Source organism: Polyodon spathula, chromosome 5 (genome assembly GCF_017654505.1).
Source record: "Polyodon spathula isolate WHYD16114869_AA chromosome 5, ASM1765450v1, whole genome shotgun sequence".
NCBI lineage: Eukaryota > Metazoa > Chordata > Actinopteri > Acipenseriformes > Polyodontidae > Polyodon > Polyodon spathula.
Genome location: NC_054538.1, coordinates 25122300 through 25143318, shown reverse-complemented (window position 1 = coordinate 25143318; position 21019 = coordinate 25122300). Strand labels below are relative to the sequence as shown.

Below are 21019 nucleotides of genomic sequence, written 5' to 3'. Positions count from 1 at the left end.
GACCTGAATAAATATGAAGATTAAAACACCCTTCTCCATTACAAATACTGTAATTGCCAAGTCTAATGCAGTTCTTGTCATTTGCTAGATTAAAACTTGGGACAGGCATCTTTTTTTGTATTTACTTAATAGTGGGCTGATAAAACTGTACACATTACTGGCCCCAAATTTAAAATATATTGTTTGTTTATAACAACTTTAAAATGTGTATAGATACCTAATTTATGGACTATATATCTACAAAAATATAGGTATAAAAAAGGGTGGGGAGGGGTTGCCTTGTTTAATATTTCCTTCCTGGTATTACAGTTAAACTTGCTTTTGATTTTTTTTTTAAGTTCAGTTTGATGTTAGGTTCCCTTTTTTTATTCTATCAAGTTTTGATTGCATTGTTTTGCTTTGTTTTATAATTTTAGTTATAAATTACGTAAGATTATTTTTTAAATAGTGGACGATTCCCTCTAACACTTAAAGATCATAAACAAATGACAATTCTGTGATTAATAAGACATTTTTAGAACTTTCAATTATGGTTCCTCTTTTATTAAATCACTCCTTTTAGAAGATCTCATTTTCAATTTTTGTTTTATTTCCATTCCTGTTATATTTTTTAACATTTAGAGGATTGACTATCAACTATGTAGGATCTATTATAAGTGAGATATATTCAAATTGAAAATGTGTGAGTGAGAGGATGGGGAACATAATATAAAATACACTATTTAAATACATGTCCAGATAAATGCATAAGTTATTAAGTTATCTTTGGGAGGGGGAGGGGGGTTAAAAAAATAAATATATATATATATATATATGAAAGATGACAAAAGCCATAAAATTTACTTTGGATATTCTTTGCTTTGAATTTTCATCTTCAGCAATGCCCACACTTCTATGACTTGGTTGCACTTGATTGGCTAATTGTAACTCCTAACTTTCCCTTCCAGTATGAACATTTTAAATGCTGACTGGAGCTGATGATATAGAGCTTGCCCTGGACTCCCTGGTTTTGTGGCTTGGTTTGGTCACAATACAGCACGAGATGCCTACTGTCGCTTCTGCCAACTCTTCATCGTCAGTCCATTCATTGAGGTCAGGGTTGTAACGCTGGATACACTTTTTGTACTTCTTTTCATTTTCGTTCCAGCCCCCAAGCAGGTAAATCTTATTATTGAAGGCAGCAGCCCCTGCAGTGCTAACCCCTGTCTGTAGGGGTGCAGAGTAGCTCCATTGCCCAGTGTGTGGGTTATAACATTCAACTGTCAGAACATCAACTCTCTCGCCACGACCTCCAAGCTGACTGCCGCCCATGACATAGGCACGATCACCTAGACTAACAGAGCAATGCCACCCTCTTGGGGTGCTGAGGCTGGCTTTGTCTTGCCAGCTATCACTTGACGGGTCATAGGCGCACACAGAGCGTGAGTATGCATTATTAATATAGCCGCCGGTGACCAAAATCTTCCCGTCAATGATAGAACTGGCATGACAACACCTTGGCACTTCAAGGGGTGCCTTCATCTGCCACTGGTTGGAGGTAGGTACGTAACATTCAACTGAAGACTGACAGCCATCTGAATTGCGTCCCCCTACTGCGAAAAGCAGGCCATTGAAGGCATTCAAGCTGAAGTGGGTACGTTTCTGGGTCATGTTAGCCAAATGGATCCAAGTGTTAAAACGGGGGTCATATCTAAAGAAAGGGAGAATAAATTGTGTAAATAGATGCAATACAGTTTAAACAGACATTAATACAATTTTGTAGCTTTTGTTTTAAAAGGGACATGGCATTTAAAATGTATACTAATTTTTATTTTTCATTAAAAAAAAAAAAATGTTATTATACCCCTATGGTCTTATTAGAAGTAGCTGTCAAATGCTAATTTTGGCATGCTGGTTTGTAAAGTCATCCAGTGTATTTTATTTTTGTTTCCACCTGACACCAGCATTAGGCAACTACAAAGTATGCTCCAGGAATATGATACATTTAGATCAATTTTGTTTGCAATGCTCTAAATAGATATATTGGATCTCACCTGCAGAAATTACTGACAGCATGCTTGGCCTGGTTTCTGGCATCATTCTGGTCTTCACCACCAGCCACATAAAGGAATCCATCCATGACAGCCACACATTGATTAAAACTTTTGGCAGCCATTTCGGTCAGCCTATTCCAGTTATTCTCAGGATCTCTGTACAAGATGTCTCTGCTGAGGGACTTTTCGGTTGAGGCTAGACGTCCACCCACAGTGACTAGGACTCTGAGGCCACCGCGCACCTTTGTTCTTCTTGACTGCAACATGTTTTGTTGATATGGAAGTAAGTGGTAATTCATGGCATCCACAAGAAGCCTGTGGCATTCACTATCTTGCATCATCCTAGGCACAGTCTGCACAAAGCTCACCAGGTCTTGCGCTGAGATTGTACCGAAACGTACATTGGCCAGCAAATCAGCTGCATACTTCATCCTCTTTTGGTCGAAATCCAGCCATCTCATTGCAATACGGAATGCTGTGATTTCAGAAGGCAACTGTAGGGCATCATCCGATAAGAAATTGCTGATCTGATCGTAGGTGAGTTTCAAGAACTGGTCTGTTTCGGAAAAGTCAATAAAACTGTCCCTCATGAATTTTTGTGCAGCCTCTTTGGTGTTTTTTAGTCCATAGGTGTCTGCAACGTTGGCCACATACATACAATTTTCCACATTGACCTCCTGAATTAAAAAGTCACAGCACATCTTTACAAGGCTCTGAATTTTTAGAAAGTTGGCAGTGGCAATGGTACTACCAATAGTATACAAAGACAAGTTAAGCTTCCCTGAGTAAGCATATGCAATAACTGTAGCCAGGCCAACTGGGGATATATCGTTGAGCTCCAGTCTCTGGATGGAGGAATCCTTCTTCAGTGCATTATGAACATATTCACTGCAGGAAGCCAACACCACTTTGTGAACACTAAAAGACTTTGTTTTGGTGGCAATGGTCAAGTCGCACAAAAAGCCTTCTTGTTTCATCTTGCTTAGGCCTTCCATGAGGCTTGGCCCATAGGAAGCATCTGTTACCTCAGCAGAGATGCAGCTGAAGCCATTGCCACCCTCTATAAGAGTGTTTAACCCATTTAATTTGCTCAAAGGTCCATCCTCAACGATGATGGTCATCTCATTCATAGCGCCTTTGTTCTTTTTGACGTTCTTCTTTTTAGGTGCCATGACTGCAATTGTGGGTCACAGCCAAGACCTATAAGACAAGCAATGTGTTATTTCGTTTAACCAACACCTTGAGTAAATTACAAAATTTCATAAAGTCAAAGAGCCATAAATTTGCACTAAAATATAACTAATTAATAAAGACAACATCTAAAAGTACCAGTAACTATATAAGCATCACATTTCAATAATACCTTATATAATGCACTCCGTTTATAAGAATCACATCTGTCCCAGGTGATTTGATTCTTATAAGCGGATGATTCTTAAAAGCAGACTGGTATGATTACAATTAGCAAGAGCGCCTCTGCGCATCAGTAGTTTAAATATAATATACAAATGTCAATGGTGCTCAATCACTGACAACAATACATCAAAAGCAACTTGCTATATGATCACAATAAGGTTTACTCAAGGCTGAAGAATCCTATTTGACTACAGTATATTTGAGCCACAATCATCTCGTGAAGGTGCCTAGTTTAACAGCCATGCTGTGTTATGTATAATGACCTTTGAATTAAAATAACATTACAGTATTTTATTGTCAGGACTACCACTAAATTTAAGCGTCTGTGGTTTGCTTTCTTTCAGTTGCGATGCAAATCTCAGTTTTTCACAAAGCAGAGATGCAAAGCTCCACTACTCAACCCCCCTCCCCCTCACCGTGCCGCTACGCAACCCCCCTCCCTCTACATGCATATCACATAGTAACAGTGCTGTACTCTGTATGCATTAAATTAATGTGTATTCACTTTATTAAAACAAACTTTCACTAACAGAGAACAAAAAAAAAAATACCTGCAAAATTGACGTCTGCAGAATGCACCTTTCTTTTTCCTGCAATGTCAACTCACACGAAAACTGGGAGTTGCTGCGGACCAGGGATTATACTGCACATGGTTTGTACGTGACTAATCACGCAAGATGTGATCAAATTCAAAAACAGCTTTACTGGCTGTATACGTCATTAAGCTTTATACAGTACCATATTACATGCAGTCAGTTTGCCCCGAAATGATTCTTATAAGCGGATTGCTTGATTCTTACAAGCAAAGTACTTTAGCAGGGTTAGTATAGGAAAAATGTTGTTCCAGTGGTTTTGATCACTATATGTGGTTAACTCTTATAACAGTAATTCTTACAAACTGAGTGCACTGTATATCAACTTTGTTAAGTACCCTGAGCTTAAAGTAGCTGTCACATCTACTTTTCCAAGCTGTCACAGTTTGGAAAATGACCATACAAAAACTATATAAGATTAATTATTGACTTTGAAACAGCTGTTTTTAACTTTTATTTTCCATTGTGTGTATTCTTATATACACACATGTATTTTTAAATCTAAAGTAAACTTGTGTCATGGGTCATGGGTCTACTGTGTAAGGTTTGATTAATCTCCTAGGTTAAAAGCATATCCACTGAATAAACAAAATGGGTCATCAGATTTTGATGTGTTCCTTTATGGTATGATGTATATAAATAGTATGAATGATATGTATACACCAATAGCTAAAATGTAAAAAAAAAAAAAAAAAAAAAAAAAAAACTTCTCTAAAGAAAGCTGACAACATTCACTTAAAAAAAAGGTTTTTATGTTATTTAACACACATTAGTCAAACAACTTTGAATATCATTATTTTAATGAACAATTACAGAAAAAAAAACATAAATCAAACTCAAAATGATACAGTAGATGAGTGAGGTTTTGCTTTGATGCAAAGTTTATACAACTTTTTTTTTTTCAGTTCTAGAACTAACCATTAACATGTTTATACATTTACATGTTTATGCCTTTCTTCTAGGAGCAAACAATTATAACAAATGTGGTTAAAAAGGTTAATTATGTTCTTAAAACTACTTCTGGAAATAGATTTAAAATACAGTCCCAGCCATAGAATGATAGATAACCATGTCCAGTGAGAACTAGGCAGACAGTTCTGCACTTAGGATGCCACAGGGGCCAGTCAGCTGTTCCTATACAGCATTCTGTAAACTGCATCTGTTGGAATTCATCAGGATCAGCTCCAGGAATAGAAACACAGGAGTGTTGCCCCAGGCTCCCCTTATTAAGCTGGGCTCCATAAAAGTACTGGCTACTTTGCTCCTACTTAAAATGTGTAACAAATGATTAATTGTAAAGATAGTGTGTACATTTTTAATGGTATCGGGACCATAGGAGGCATATGCAGTTTTTTAAGTATTTCACAACTCTTTGTAAACGTCTGTGGTATATAGTTATTGTCCTTAATATATTTGTCTTATCAAAGCTATACTAACTAGAACGTTAATGGAATTCTAAATTAAATGAGTTGTAATAAATGTCACTTTTACTGACATAAAAAAATTGAAAGTGGTCACTAGTGGGTTTGCCAGCCAAGTGCCAAGATTGGAACTGTGCCGAAAAATGTAATCCAACTTTAAAACGTTCCTCAATTACATGACATTTAAAACACTTCAAATAAACACATTAAAAAAATAAAATAATAAATCACATGTGGTACTCCTCTTCATACAGCACATCGCTATAATTAATCGATAAGTGGAAATGCTAATTCATAACCACATTTTAAAGTACACCATATACAATTGAAAAAACAAACAACAAAATAATCTTTGGGTACTTAGGAAATAATAATATGACTCACCTTCTACAGCTTATGAACAGTGCTTGAAATGAGACAAAAAGGATGGCAGTGACAGGTACCTACAAGTCGCAGTACTGGTGGGGAGTGACAAGAGAATTGTAAAAGTCAACGGTACCAAACTACAGAACCATGAGTAACTCCTCCTCTGTCAGTCATCAGTGGCAGGCGTCTGCGCAGTAGCAGAATTTAAAAAGACGCTTGACTAACAATAGTTATATGACAACAGCAAAACAAATTTATATGAGATTATTATTATTATTATTATTATTATTATTTGACTAATAACAGCAAAAAATATTAGTTTCTTGGACGCAGAAAAATGTGACGTCATTTATCAAATCTAGAAAGAAATCGATAAATTCACACCATACGCTCCCGTTGCTGAAAAGGGATTAGTTAATAAATGATTTTATTATTAGAGTTTTCTGCGTATTTTATTAATATTAGTCATTCAATCGTGACCCACTACTTTACAGACTGTTAGCAGAGTAAAGCAAAGAACATAAGAACATAAGAACATAAGAAAGTTTACAAACGAGAGGAGGCCATTCGGCCCATCTTGCTCGTTTGGTTGTTAGTAATTGATCCCAAATAACAACATTACTGGGGAGTTGATTCAGACCCTCTTTCTGTCTACAATGCCCCTTAGAGTTTGTGACTGCCTTGTCTTTCCAGGCTGAAAAAGTCCTTGCGTCGACAGTCACCTTTTAGAATCATTCTTGACCCACGTAGTCTTCTTTGTTCAAGACTGTTAGCAGAGTAAATTCTTTTAGGGTCAGCAGTACATGCCTTTTAAGCACAGCAGCGCCTTGCACTCTGTGAATATAATTTTCAGGTTCCAAGTTAGGTGAAATAGTGTGATTATTTTGTGATGTACAGGGAGGCACAAACTAAGTGTCACGCTTCTAAGGCTCAAGAGTTGAGGGGAAGTAACCCTCTGCAACCCCAAGCTCGCGTGTGTGAAATCTCATCAATTCACGATTTGTACGTAATTGATAGCAGATCTTTGGATGGATCTTTTTGTTAGAGTTCAGAGGCGGCGAAATTGTTTTGTTCTTTTGTAATGATGTTTACATTTTATATTACGAGGCAACGAGTTGTTTTGATTATAAGACATCAGTTCAACAATGAACATCGCCACAAAGTGAACAATGCGTCGATGTAATTAATCACATAAACAATACTATTGTTACCATGATTCTGTAAACAGTTCACTGCACTTAAATTTGGTTTATATATATATATATATATATATATATATATATATATATATATATATATATATATATATATATATATATATATAATATACATACACACACACACACATATATATGTGTGTGTGTGTGTGTTTTTTTCTTGCAAAATGTGTATTTGTTTTAACAAATCAGAACTATACAGTCAACGTAAAAAACTACAAACAACAAATCCAATCAGTTCAAATAAGAAACTACACATTTAACATTAGCGCTTCCTTTTGACACCGCCCTATATAAAGGCGAAAGGCATGGTGATTTTTCCCTTTCGGATTAATACGAACAAGATCTACGTGAACAATAGCTGCCCTTCTCCAAGCAAATATAATGGCTGAGTCTGAGGTTTCGGAAAAAGTGTTACAACTAAAAGAGCTTCTAAATGAAACCACGGCGTCCAAGAAGGTACAAGTAGCATTTTGCACTTTTTTCTCCAAAAACGTAGTATTTAACATCAGAAGAAACCCCACCGCCCCTTAGTTTTATATGCTAGTACAGGTACTGTTTAAACAAGGGTGCACCTATGCATTGTAAATGCCAATCCTGCTTTATTATTTTGTTCATTTTGGAGGTGGTTCTTTAACAATTTCCTTAGTCAGTCGTAGTTTATGCGCGGCTCCTTTGCTTTTAAAAAAAAAAAAAAAAAAAAAAAAGAAAGAAAAAAACATTACCAACACCTCAACACCATAAAAAGTGATATTACGCACGACTGATCTGCTGCTTGGTAAACACACATTGCATATGCTCTTTCGGTGTGTATTAGGATTACATTCCAAACAGATTTAGGTCCCTAGTTTGAAGCGAAATACGTTTTCAGGAAGGAATAAAGAAATTAGTGTGTTTATTTATTTTTTAACTGTAGCGCTATTCCTATTTGCTGTTAAACTAATGACATATAGTATAGTACATTTGTAATGGTGTTTTAAGTGGATTTGCCTATATGCTAATCTAAAAACCTTCAATCCATACCTATAAATACTCAGGAACAACAGTTCTATTTAAAGGTTGGCCTTATAATAGTTAATTTTCAATTGAAAAACCATGTGTGTAAAACTCCTTATAAAACATGGACAGGGGCTGTTGAAATATTCTTACAATAGGTTGGTTTACAATACATTTCTTGCCATTGTGTTAATTTGATTTGCAGTTCCACCATATTTCGGTTTGTTGTGTGAAAGTGGATAATAATGAACCTGTTAAAATGTCATTATGGGATGCAATGAGAAATGGTTTTTAACCTATTGCAATTTATTTATTATGTATTCTACAATATTGCTATTATAGAGCATGCTTTGTTCTAATTCTGTTGTAATGGTCTTTTACTATCTGGTTACTGCTTCTTTAAGTAAGGTTAATAGTTCTTTAATGCCACCTACTGCGTTGTACCGAGTCTCAGTTGAAATGAGGCCTGAAAGCTGTTTAGACATGCATTGGGTATATCCGGAGTGATGGTGGGTTAACTAGCAGGCTAACCTGACCCTATGATGTGTGTGTTATAGATTGGAACTGGGGAACGAGCTATATGTGGTCTGAAGATTTTGACTACTAAAAAACATAAAGCGCTGCACTTGTACCCACAATTCACGTCTGTACTGCCTTCTGATCCCGATGAACACGACACCAGCCTGCCCATCATATGTGGATTTTAGCACTCCTGGGGGAAAACGTTAAGCTGTACCACAGGAATGTTCTGTTTTACACGGAGCATATCATGATTCTCTTTGCAACGCTCTTCCATAGTTTAGACTTTTGTACTCTTGATCAGAATGGTCATCACTTTGTTAATATTTTTTATTAAATTATTTTGTTGTATTTCATTTTGTTTAATACTCACAAACAGCCACTTTTTAGTATTGCTCTTAAAATTATTATTTTTTTTGTTTTAGCCAATGTGTGACAGGTGCTGGCTTTTCCTTCAAACTGCATCTGTTCTGCATGGACTACATTAGAGAGCAGTGACTCATTTAGTATATCTAGTATATATATATATATATATATATATATATATATATATATATATATATATATATAAAAATATATCTTATATTGTCTGAAGATGTATTTCTTGGAAATATTAATTGAATATGAATTGGTTACCTGCCCTGCATATAAAACCCCCCCCCAACAAACAAAAAAGTTTTGAAACTGATTGGTAGATAGTTGACTGACTATTTACTATTTGAATTAATATACATGAGTAACGGTAGTGCTGGACTGCAGCAGTCACTCTTTTTCAATAAATTAGTTCTCTATCCAACTTCCTTATGTAAGACATTACAGTTGAAATTATGGAGTCCATTTACTGTTACACCCTGATACATTTTTAAGCTCTTCTGTATTCTGCTTTAATCAAATAATTGAATGAAAATGTGTGTATTAAAATACTTTAGTATAACACTAGCATTAATTTAACTGAATCCTGACGAGAATTGATTTTAATTCTTCATTCTAACACTCCGCTTACAAAAAATCCTAGCTACTGTGTAGCTATCACTTTGTGGCCTTCTAAAGCCATTTACAATAAAGAAGTTGCATGAGTTGGTTTGTCAGATGAATTGCGCAAAAGGTGTTTGGCTTTTCTGTGTGAGGCTGCCTTGTAATTTGAACCCATAGAGAACTTGCGATCTGCTGTAGCTCTCCTTCTCCTCCTCCTGCTGTTGTTGGTGCTCAGGCTTGACGTTGTATACCAGTGCCTGCTAGTGAGGCCAGCTAATTCTTTTTACAGCTGTGGTAGCTACTGACATTTACATTGCCCATTTATAGTACATGCTAAATGGAGTGGCTCAGCCTTTGGTATTCCCATACATAGCTTCTGATCTCTGTGCAGACTCAGCCATTTTGCTGCTTTCAGGCAACTAAAAGAGGGGCTTTCCATATTTGGAATTTTAGGCAATCAATTTTTCAATCACCTTTTTTGCACTATACTTACAGGTTTTATGAGGTCTGGTTATGATTTAGCAGTAAAATAAATAAAGGATATTTCAAATCCTTTTTTTTTTTTTTTTTTTTTTTAAACCAATATTTGAGAATACATGTTTAATTGTTAAATAAGTATATTATCCAATCTTACACTATTTAACGCTTGAAAAGCTTGCATGTTTTGTTAGCAATATGTAAAATATATGGCAATATTTATTTTAGATTAGTCATTAGCCTGGGCAGTTGTATTCTTTAAAACATTTGCCAATGTTTGTTTTGGCTGCTTCAGGTTAGAATAAGTAAACCTGTATTGTATTTCAAGTCATCCGTTGGCTTTCTTCTGAGATATCTGTTCACGTATTTTAGGTTTTAAAAACACTGAAGCGACTGCAGGACTTGAAGATAACACTGGACGTCCTAGCGGTAAGAGATCACGTTAATGGTGATTGAAATGGATATGCCTTCAATATGTTTAACTTCTAGTTGCCTCCCTAATTTGATTTTAGGTAGTTAAGGTGGTGGTGGTGGGGGGGGTTGGGGTGAGGTGAGAGACTGTCAAGAGAATTGACAATTAAGTCACAGTGCCCTGAAGGAAATGTTTCTGACCCATGGACAAGACCATAGAAGAACAGGTGTCAATTTGACTGAGGTATTAGAAGAGTCCTACTTCAATCTATTAGCATGATTATCTAGCTCTGAAATTACCAACAGTAAAGAAGCAAGACTGGTACAGATCATTTATCCTAAAACGATGTGCTGTTGATGGATAAAGTAACAATTTGTACCCCCAACATTTTGTACCCCCAACATTTTGTTGGATTCTCCACAGGAAACTGGGATTGGAAAAACTGTTAATGGTTTTCGGAAGCATGAAATCGCAGGCAATGTAGCCAAAGCATTAGTTATCCAGTGGAAAAAGTTGGTTCCCAAGGAAACTGGCAGGTAACTGTATTTTACACAACCATTATCTAAAATGCCACATTTTTTTTATTTTGTTTGTTTTAGATTTAATTTGTCGTACTGTAGATTGGTCTATGTAGGTGTATGCATTAAAATATTTAGTTCAATGTGGGAATTGTGAAGTATCAAGCTTTTTTAGCAAGGCAAGATAGTGATTGAAATTGATGGTACTTTATAAAGCACATATCTGATAATTGACCATCCTGACTTCCCAGTTCTAGCCTTGCACAGGATGACCACACTCCAGAAAAACAAAGCTCCAAGAAAAAAGATTTTCTGAAAGAAAAGAATAATTCCAGTAGCATATCCGAGAAAAGGCATTCCACAGGACAGGATAAAAGTGGGTTCGCAGAATCTGAATCTGAGTCCAAGAAAATGTCCAAAGCAGATGGCCATCGAGAGAGCGCTGTTAAGACAAAAGCCCTGGATGACCGAGCTTCTGATGGTCATAAACATAAAGAACATCATCTTGGTAGTGTAAAAAATTGCCCCACAGATGGGAACACTGAAGAATCAAACAGTGATCTTGAAGACTGTAGTGACAAAAATCCCCCACTGGAAAAAAATGCACCCAATCATATAGACAAAGAGAAGTATGATCATAAGTGGAACAATAAGGAGTCTTCCTTGTTCAACTCAATAACAGAGAATAGCAATGCCAAAAGCTTACTTAAAAATTCAACAAAAATTACAAATGGTGATCATATAAAATGTGATAGGAAAAGTACTCAGTCGACAGAGAATCCATCTACTTTAGATCAACTGGAAATGGACAACAAGAAAGCAAAACTGACAAAGAGCAGAAAGTCTGTGAAGTTCATGGATGTGAAAGATAAGAGTGGTGATAGTGACTTTGAGGAGCCAACCATGTCCTTTGAAACCTACCTGAATTATGACCTGACACCCGCCTCCAAAAAAAGAAAAAAGCCTTCCGAAATTCAAAAGCTGACCAAGAAACATAAAAAGCATGACATTAAAGCTGAATCCTTAGGAAAAGAGGTTTCTGAGAAAGAAAAGATCACCACAGACAAAAAGGTATTTAAAAAAAGAAAATACACCAAATATCATATTTTTATAGCTCTTTTAACATGTCAAAGCCTTTTTTATATTCAAGTATAACTACCAAACATCCATGTACACATTATCAAGTTTTTGTTTTCTTTTTCTAGCTAATAAAATAAGTTAGAGAAATTATTTGTATTAGCTGCTTTATTTTCTACACATTATTGCTGCTTAATTTTTAACTCTGTACCCACAGATGAAATCCGGATCAATAATGGATCTATTAAATGTTCCACTGCCATCTCTTCTGCCAGAATGTTTCTTATTCCCTTCTCCTTATATAGAGAAGAAAAGTAAGTACTGTAAATGATATTTAAGAGGTGTGGCATGTTTTTGTTTTGTACATGTAAAAATTAAGTATACCAATTTTTTTTTTTTTTTTTAATTCAGAATTGATGCATGAATTGACAGTCACATTAATTTTCATTTAAACCAAAAGTAAAGGCCGTCTTGTTCCATTAACCAATATATGAATGTACTAAAACTATTTGTTCACCACCATTTTTGAACATTGCAGTAATTATTCTAACTTTTTTTTTTTTTTCTTGAATTCTCAGAACAAGCTGAGGTCCCCAATACCTTTGAAGATGCCACTGGGTTTACAGGGCAGAGACTTAACTCCAAGATGCAGGTTTATTCTGGAGCCAAGACTGTGTTCCTTCCGGGCATGATGACACTTTATCAACAGTGCATACGTGCACTTAAGAACAATATTGACTGTAAGTAGAAAAAAAAAAAAAAAAAACTGCCTTCCGGGATTTTTTTTTATAATTTAAAAAGCAAGTTTACACTACTTATCGTCACAAGGTTTCAAGTTAAAGTCCTCTCTTGCAGCTCTCTACGAGATTGGAGGAGTTCCATTTGAAATTCTAGAGCCAGTGCTTGAACATTGTACACCAGAGCAGCTGTATAGAATTGAAGAATGCAACCCGGTAAGATTAATGTCAAGAATTGACAATGTTGCTTGGCATAAACCAGAAGTGCCAAAAATAGTAAATTACTCAAAACCGTGAGGTATAAACTGTATTGGATAAAAATGAACTGGAAGATTATTTCCTAATTGAACACTATTTAGCAGGACCATTTAATCAAATTTCTATGTGGCTAGTTAGTGTAACATGGGGGTTAAGCAGCTTGCAATAGTCATTAGAAAGTGGTGCAGTTTTCAGGAGTAACAGTTAAAATGTGTATTGTGTGTATGACAACGCCCTTCATTATAACGAACCTGAACCCCAAATAAAGAGAATATAAACACACGCTGTCAACATACTGGTCTGTACGTGTGGGATGCCACCCCCGCAGTGAAGTCAACTCCTTTGTCTTAATAAAAAGCACACGCTGTGTAACTGCCTCCGAAATGAAAATCATTTTATGCGGCAACAAAGGTGGAAACTATACTGATAGTTTGAAAAAAGGAGTAACACAGGCATATCTCTGTCATGAATATAGGTTGTCAAAAAGCACTTTTTTTTTTTTGGCTTGCTCAGCAAGCATAGGCAAAGCAAAATGGATTAAAAAAAAAAAAAAAACAACTTGAGGATCTGAACTTTTCATGTCAAACTTTGTCTGGTTGATTTGGAGTAAAAGCTCAGTTTGGGATTGTTGCATGTCGGATTAAGATTTGGTGCCATTTGAAATGCTTTGTGGGATAGATTTTGAATAGAAGTTTAGCTTCAATTTGGGATTTTTGCTTTTTGTACTGTTTAATTCTTTTAATGAATTGGACAAAGCAAAGGCAGAATACTGCATACGTGAGACAAACAGGTGCATGTCATTCTACTTTTATTCACAATATCTCATTAACTTCAATAGTTTATCTTCATTTTGATATAATAAACAAAAGTTATAGCGAGGATATACTGTGTGTGTTTATATACTGTATATATTAAGTGTATTTAATGAAATATACAGTATGTATGACGAATCTGTGGTTGGAAATTTTGGCCTGTAATTGGTTAAAATATCATCATAGGAGCAAAAATAGATTGAACTATTGCCCTCACTGACATCACTGTCAGTCCCACCCCCTTTCAAAGGAATGTCTCCTCTTCACTCCTCACAATGAGAAAATGGCTGAACACATATTCTGTGAGTTAACAGAAAATTAATTACAAAACATGCTACGTAGGAAAGATGCTCCAAACACTTAAATGGTGATTTTTAAAACGTCACTGTTTTCTGACTTTCAAAAATTCAACTCGACAAAAACAAATATGACGGGCGGGATATAAACTGGATTATGTAACATTTGGCAAACCAGACGGAGAGCTGTATGCCAAAAAACTTTAACTATGTGGTACGAACTTAACAAAATTCTGTTTTATTGTATTTATTTACATCCGCTGTGTTGGCTATATTTAAATAAAATATATAAAGCCGGCTTTACTGTCCAACGTTGCCTCACTTATTTTCTTGACTGATTCATATGTTAAATATGAAATTAAATGCCCCTTGGAAGACTATTGTTACCTCCAGGGTGCGGCTTCAGGCATTATAGCCCCATATCGGTAACAATAGTCTTCCCTCGGGTCAATAATTTTCCTCTATAGCCCTCCTCTCTAGTCCATATTTATTTATTTTATTTGAGGGAAGACCTATAGTTACCAACAGGGGACTATAATGCTCAAGGGCATTGTCCCCGGGAGGCTTTGTTACCCCACTTTTGCCTTAACAATAACTTTACGCCCCCTTGGACGTTGACTCTGCAGAATTCAGGGTGTGGGTGTGTGTGTGTGTGTGTGTGTGTATATGTGTGTATATGTGTGTGTGTGTGTGTGTGTGTGTGTGTATATATATATATATATAAAAAATATACTGGTGCACAAAAGAAAAGCAACACTCGGGTCTAATAGATTTAATCAAACCTAGTTATCAAACAAAATCACAGAAAATGTGAACAAAAATATAGATCAAAGGATCTTTTTTTATTTTAGTATGAAACGTGACACACGGTCAAAATGAAAACATTACAAAGTTAGTATCTGGTAAGACCTCCCTGAGTATTAACACAATCCTGGCAGTGTTGATCGGCCTCTGGGTAGACTGCTGTGGAATATTCTGCCACTCTTCCTGTGCAGCTGTAGCCAGCTGGAACAGGTTGGCTGGTCGCGGTTGTCTCCTGTGGATGGCACTGCTGATTTGGTCCCACAGATATTCTATTAGACTCTAGTCAGGAGAAAAAGAAAGCTGGCCATGGCAAGACCTCGACATTATTTTCTTGAAGCTGTGCAATTGTAGTCTTAGCACTGTGTGGTCTTGCATTGTCCTGCTTGAAAACTGACATGAGGATTGGCTTGCAGGGACAGAAAAGCTATTGCCTCAGGGACTTTGTCAATGTATCGTTGAGCAGTAAGGTTTCCCTCAATCTGCACTAAAGGTGATGTTGTGTTAGGAGATTCTTCACTACAGCATCACACTTCCACCGCCGCACAGGTTGGTCCTGGGCTAGTGTGGTGACCCTCTGCCTTCCAGGATGTGGCCTGTCTCTCACAGAGCTGGCTTCTCTGGACTAGTCTGCTGATTGTTGAAGCAGAATATTTCATTCTCCAGTCAACTTCTCACAGACAAGGCCGCCTTCAGTCATGCCGATAGCAAACAGCCGATCTTCATTACTCAAGCGGGGCATGATCGTATCTTTCACTGTTCTTGCATCAATCAAAATCATGTCCACTCTTTTTTTTGGCAATTTTAATAACTCAAATATCAAACACTGAGCACCTGGCATTCACCTTGAGCTCAGTGTTTTGTTATCCCAAGGAACAATACTACCCAAACTATCAACAAACTTGTCTGCCCACTATTTAAAATGTAAATTAACATTATGTACAGTATGTGCCCAATGAGCCATTAATGTAAAACTAAGACTGTTGCGTTTTCATTGGGCATCAGTGTGTGTGTGTATATGTGTGTATGTATATATAGATATATATGTATGTAATATTTACAAGAATCAATCATTTTCAAACCTTTCTACCGCCATCCCATTTTAAATCTGCTTTTAACTGCTAAATAAACAGTCCTTGGAAAGGATTGTCTTGGGGGTTGCTATTGCCTGTAGCAGCCCACTATGTGCAACCAATCTAATCTGGAACAGACTTTATTAGAATGCCAGTTGCATTTATTTATTTTTTTTAATCCTATTAAAATAAAATCCACATTTTATATTGGTAACGTAATTGAAGCACTTCAAACTAGTAACACAAATTGTCTTTGTCTTTAAGGCTTATATTGGGGATACTGACCACTTGTGGATTAAACACTGTCAAAAGGAGTTCAAACATGAAAGGCCTCAAGAATATGAGGCATGGAGAGAAATGTATTTGAGGCTTTTTGAAGAAAGAGAAAACAAGTTTAAACTGCTGACAAAAAGCATTGCCTCTGCACACTCTGGAAAACCTAAAGGTCAGTATCAAGACATGCAGTAAACTTGCCATTGTAGAATATTTCCTGTATTAACTTTTTGGTGGTTGACACCATTAAATTGTCTGTCTTCTGTGAATTCCATCACATGCCTTCCAAACGTTCAGATGATGCAAAATAATTGTATAATTTAACAATAACTGCCAGACACAGACAATAACACATTCTCTGCATTGTGTCAATGTTCATTTCTAAAGAAATGTTTAATAGCTGTTAATTCTAGCCATTTAATGTTCAGATGGTGGAACCAAACATACATAGTTTCTTTGTTACCGTGGTTTAGAACAGTGATGTGCAAACTTTTTATATGCCGCACCCCTTACTTGGCATACATTACTGGCAAATATGTTTTTCCCTAGATTTAACCACCAAAAAGTCCAGATTTATCTAGATATTTAAATAGTAACAAACACGTTCTTACAAGTTTTCAAAATTGTACTTTCAGTTACTGTATAAATGTTGGAAATGCATGTCATAAATGTAACATTTAAGACCAGTCGACAAATCTTTTTTTAAACTTGGGAGTCAATATTTAGATGACACTTAAATCTGGGTTTCCAACAAATAAATCTGTGAAATTAATTCCTCCTTTTACATTTGGCGAGTTAACATTTAGCTAACATTTTTAACAAATAATTCAGTGAAACAATATGTATAACTTAAATTTAATTATTTTTTACACTTGACAATTCAACTTTTACCTAACCGATAAATCCTAAAAAAAAAAACAAACAAACATTATCGTTCAGCAATTAAATCAGAAAAAGTAAAGCTGGGTTTTCATAAAATAAATATTTTATTTTGCCAGTTAAATCTGTAGCTATTTGAGCCCATTGAAGTGCTTGATTTGGTATTGTGTGCTGCAGAGCTGCTGTTGCATCAGAGAGCCAATGTCTCTGCCTCCCTGCTTCCTCTGCATACTACACTGACAAAAAAAGTACACACTTCAAAACTTAATGTGTTTGTTAACATTTAGGTATTAAGCTAAATCGGAACATTTTTTGGTTAAATCTAGGAAAATAGATTTGCATTAAATCTGTGATAAACACTTAAAATATAAATACATGGAAGCCGTCATTTTTGCTCTGTTCACTGCAGTTTTACTGACACTCGACACTTCAAACATCATTTCTCCAGTTATATAAGTCCTAGAGTGATAGTCAATGGCTCATTTGAAAGGTAATAACTTGGACTAATTACTGTCATTATGTGTTATTTAAAATGTTAGATACTTAAATAAATTTTACTTACTGACTCAACCCATTCCCAACTTTGTGCACCACTGGCTTAGTATCCTTACCTGTGGTATGTCTTTCTACATCTTAATTGGGATAATGTGTATTAATGTGCATAAAAAGCTTGAACACTAGTAGTTCTTTTTTGCATTTTATTCTAAATACGTTTATGTAGGTGGGAGGAAGTTGCAGTATGAATTGTTGATGCATTTTTATGCAACGCTATCATACTGCAATGAAATGCCAACTTCAAAATGAAGAGTACTGTACACAAGGATGTATAAATAGTCTGATGTATCTGACTCCCATGAACACATTCCAAAATCTACCCATCATAAACCTGCTATTAATAGATTTAAGTGGAGCTACCAGAGGTTGAAGTTGCTGAAAATGTCTGTCAAAGCACATAGGGATCCCTCCTAATTTACAATACTAAACAAATTAGATTTATACTGTAACAGCCTTTATGAACATGCATCCCAAGGCGCTGTGCAGGCGGACAAATTAGATTGCTGCTAGCTATGCAAAGTTCTCACTGGCAGAAACTGAAAACCCTGGAACCATAGCGTTCTGATATTTCTTGGAGATAAGCTGGTTCTCGCCAGTGAGATTTGTGTTAAATGTCTGCCAGGTTATTGCAAGTTTGCCTAAATTCAACTAGACAGTGCAATTGGTTCATGGTAGTACCTGATGTGAATGATCCTTTACAGGTTTTTTTTATTTTGTTTTTTTGTTTATTTCTGTAAAATGCAGGCATTCAAATATTTTATTTCAATTCACAACTCATACGCTCATTTTGGCATAAAGGGAGCACTAATGTTAACCTAGTGCGGTTCAGGGGGCAGGAGCTAGGGCTCCTGTCAGTCATCGTTTATTCACGTCTATCTCCCTTGCCCGTTCTTTGCTTTAAATTAAAAAAAATCGTAATTTTCAGCATGAACCAACTCCTTGACATCTCTGATGCAGACCAGGAAACCTCCCTGCTAGATTCTCCTCAAAACCTCTCCATTTTTACAGATGAAAATCTGGTACCTTCTCATTCCAGCCTCCAGACCACCTTCTCCAGCATTCCAGAGATCAAAGCGCCCCTGCCAGCAAGCCCAGCCCTGGAGCAGCTATTTTACAAGGATTGAATCCTGATCTGAGGCCCACCTCCCTCCCGTTAAACTGGATCGTATTAGATACCTCAAATTCCAAATCTCAACCTCTATCAGAAAACACTACCTGCTATCCTTGCTGGGCCAATTCAATTATGCAATTTGCATCATCCCCCATCTCCCTCTTCTACAGTATCAAGCCTGGAGGCTTGGATAAACATCCACTGAATCCATGAAGGACATCAAAATGTGGGGATTTATTCATTAAACTGGAACAGACTTTCACTATTTTACAAAGACTACATCTGAGCCCCCATGATTTTGTCCCTTTTTTCACAGATGCCTTATTTCTAGGATTCGGGGGTTTCATGGGTTTCCAGCAGATGGCCTCTGGAAATTCAAAACCTATCCGTGCATCTCAAGGCTACAGCACTCCTGGAGTTATATCTCATTGTTACAGCCGCCTACCCCTGGAGCCCATCAGTGGTCTAGGAAGTCAATCCTATCCTTCAGTGATAATCAACTCACAGCGCATATCAACAAAAGTTGTTCATCCTCCCCTCATTATAAGCTTTTTCCACTGCCTTCTATGAATTTCAGTGTCTTCGAGTTTCATTATTCAAGCAACCCATGTCGCTGGTATGCATAATAATGCTGCTGATGCTTTAGCTCTCCTCCAGATCACCAGATTCCGCCGGCTGATTCCAGCAGCAGCTCTAGACCTGCTTGTTCGTGGATTTTTCCTGTTCAGTCGTGTCAACTTTGATTCTCTTCCCGCCTGGCCGATCTCCAAGGCAGACCTCCCGTCTCGGTTCTATACGCTTCACTTCTTCAGGATCGGCGCAGCAACATCGGCAGCCAAGGCAAAAGTCAACCAGCATCTCATTGCCTGGGGTGCTGGTATTAAGCAGTTGACTTGTACATTCGCACTTCCATTTCTGATATTTCCAGAGTATTGTTAGCTTGCCTGGAGTGGGAGCAATCTCTTCACACAATGGGGTTTTTCCACTCCACTGAGTGACAAATATACATATAGTTATACATACACATAATCTGTACATCTCTCTAACCCCCTTTTTATTGTTGTCTCGTGTGTTTTTTCCTTTGCATTGGCACATGGTCTTTTTTCTCGTTTGTCGCACAAATTTGGCAATATTCTGTGGAGCCAGGGGTCCTTTGGGGGAGGAGGATCTCACTGGCCCGACCTTGGGTCAGGGTACGCCACCTCTGCCTTCGGATAAGGGGGATTCTCATCGTACAAGTCAGTGGGACCACTGGCCACAATTGTCTTTTTGCAGCTCATGCGCTATTCTATACCTCAAACAGAGGCGAAGTTCTTTCTTCCAATTATTTACTCTGGACTTGGCCTGCTATGTGCTTAGTGCTCAATGTCCTAACTAACCTTTCTGTCTTCTACCTCTTCTCAGATTCCCTGATGGAGGTTCTCTGCTCCCATCGTGAGCAGCTCTCCAATAGCCAGAGTAACTACTCTTCTGTCCTTTCATTTTCAGGTTTGCATCTGCTACCTGTTCCATACTTGAGGGATGCTGTGTACAGTCTTGGCGGCCATGCCTCACCTCTGAGCAAGACAACCCTTTTATATGTTTTCTCTGGTGGTCTTTCCTCTACCAACCCAATCTACGATTTAACAAGCTATTCTAATAGCCCAGGCTCCCGTCCCATGAACTATGTTGGCATATGAGTACATATGATTTTGTTTTGAAGTAATCCCTATTAAACTACCTTTTTGGCCAACAGGTTTTATGTTGTATTTTGTATAAAGCCTAGTTCCTGTTGTGATTCCAGGTGTATTTGGGCCTCCTATTTATTTATTACTTTTTTCCAGGCCGACAGGTGAAGCGAGCATTTATTCACACTGTAGTCAAACCTCCCCGAGATGTGCGTCGGAAACAGGAGATCTATAAGACTGCAGGCCCTGCTGCCCAGCCTCATTCTGTTGATAAAGTGAAGTAAGTTCTATAGCTACAAACACACTAAAGACAAAAGCTTCAGCTAACAGTGCTCCAACTGCTTTTGGAGAATATAAAGTGGACTACAGTCATTTCTAAATGACTCGTAGACTAAACCAATTGAATGTGATTTTTATGATGTCACTAATTGTTCCTTTTCAATGATCAGCTTGTTTTGGAGAGGTTTCCCATTAGGAGTGGAAAGCTTAGGGATACATTCCAGTTTACCTGAAGAATTGTATTCTGTTTGTGAATGA

At 36.9% G+C, this 21019-nt stretch overlaps 2 protein-coding genes across 2 annotated transcripts; one reads left to right on the top strand and one right to left on the bottom strand.

Moving 5' to 3' along the window:
- Positions 1 to 798: 798 nt before the first annotated feature.
- LOC121315752 (kelch-like protein 31) lies at positions 799 to 5951 on the bottom strand. Its single transcript, XM_041250127.1, has 3 exons — positions 5848 to 5951; positions 2034 to 3233; positions 799 to 1690 (listed from the first exon to the last, which is right to left on the bottom strand). Exons 2-3 carry the CDS (start codon positions 3203 to 3205, stop codon positions 958 to 960), a joined length of 1905 nt encoding a protein of 634 aa, XP_041106061.1. The 5' UTR covers positions 3206 to 3233; positions 5848 to 5951; the 3' UTR covers positions 799 to 957.
- A 1290-nt stretch (positions 5952 to 7241) lies between these two features.
- Positions 7242 to 20766, top strand: LOC121316385 (elongin-A-like). The gene is made up of 9 exons (XM_041251463.1): positions 7242 to 7505; positions 10386 to 10442; positions 10849 to 10961; positions 11195 to 12014; positions 12238 to 12334; positions 12599 to 12760; positions 12876 to 12973; positions 16262 to 16442; positions 20639 to 20766. The coding sequence occupies exons 1-9, from the start codon at positions 7431 to 7433 to the stop codon at positions 20764 to 20766; spliced, it is 1731 nt and encodes a 576-aa protein (XP_041107397.1). The 5' UTR covers positions 7242 to 7430.
- Positions 20767 to 21019: the final 253 nt, after the last annotated feature.

Coding starts and splice junctions, on each gene's coding strand:
- LOC121315752 (XM_041250127.1), bottom strand. CDS start 3,205: ATGGCACCTAAAAAGAAGAACGTCAAAAAGAACAAAGGCGCTATGAAT. Junction 1,691..2,033: donor GCTGTCAGTAATTTCTGCAG/GTGAGATCCAAT, acceptor CCCTTTCTTTAG/ATATGACCCCCGTTTTAACA.
- LOC121316385 (XM_041251463.1), top strand. CDS start 7,431: ATGGCTGAGTCTGAGGTTTCGGAAAAAGTGTTACAACTAAAAGAGCTT. Junction 10,443..10,848: donor TAACACTGGACGTCCTAGCG/GTAAGAGATCAC, acceptor GATTCTCCACAG/GAAACTGGGATTGGAAAAAC. Junction 10,962..11,194: donor GTTCCCAAGGAAACTGGCAG/GTAACTGTATTT, acceptor CTGACTTCCCAG/TTCTAGCCTTGCACAGGATG.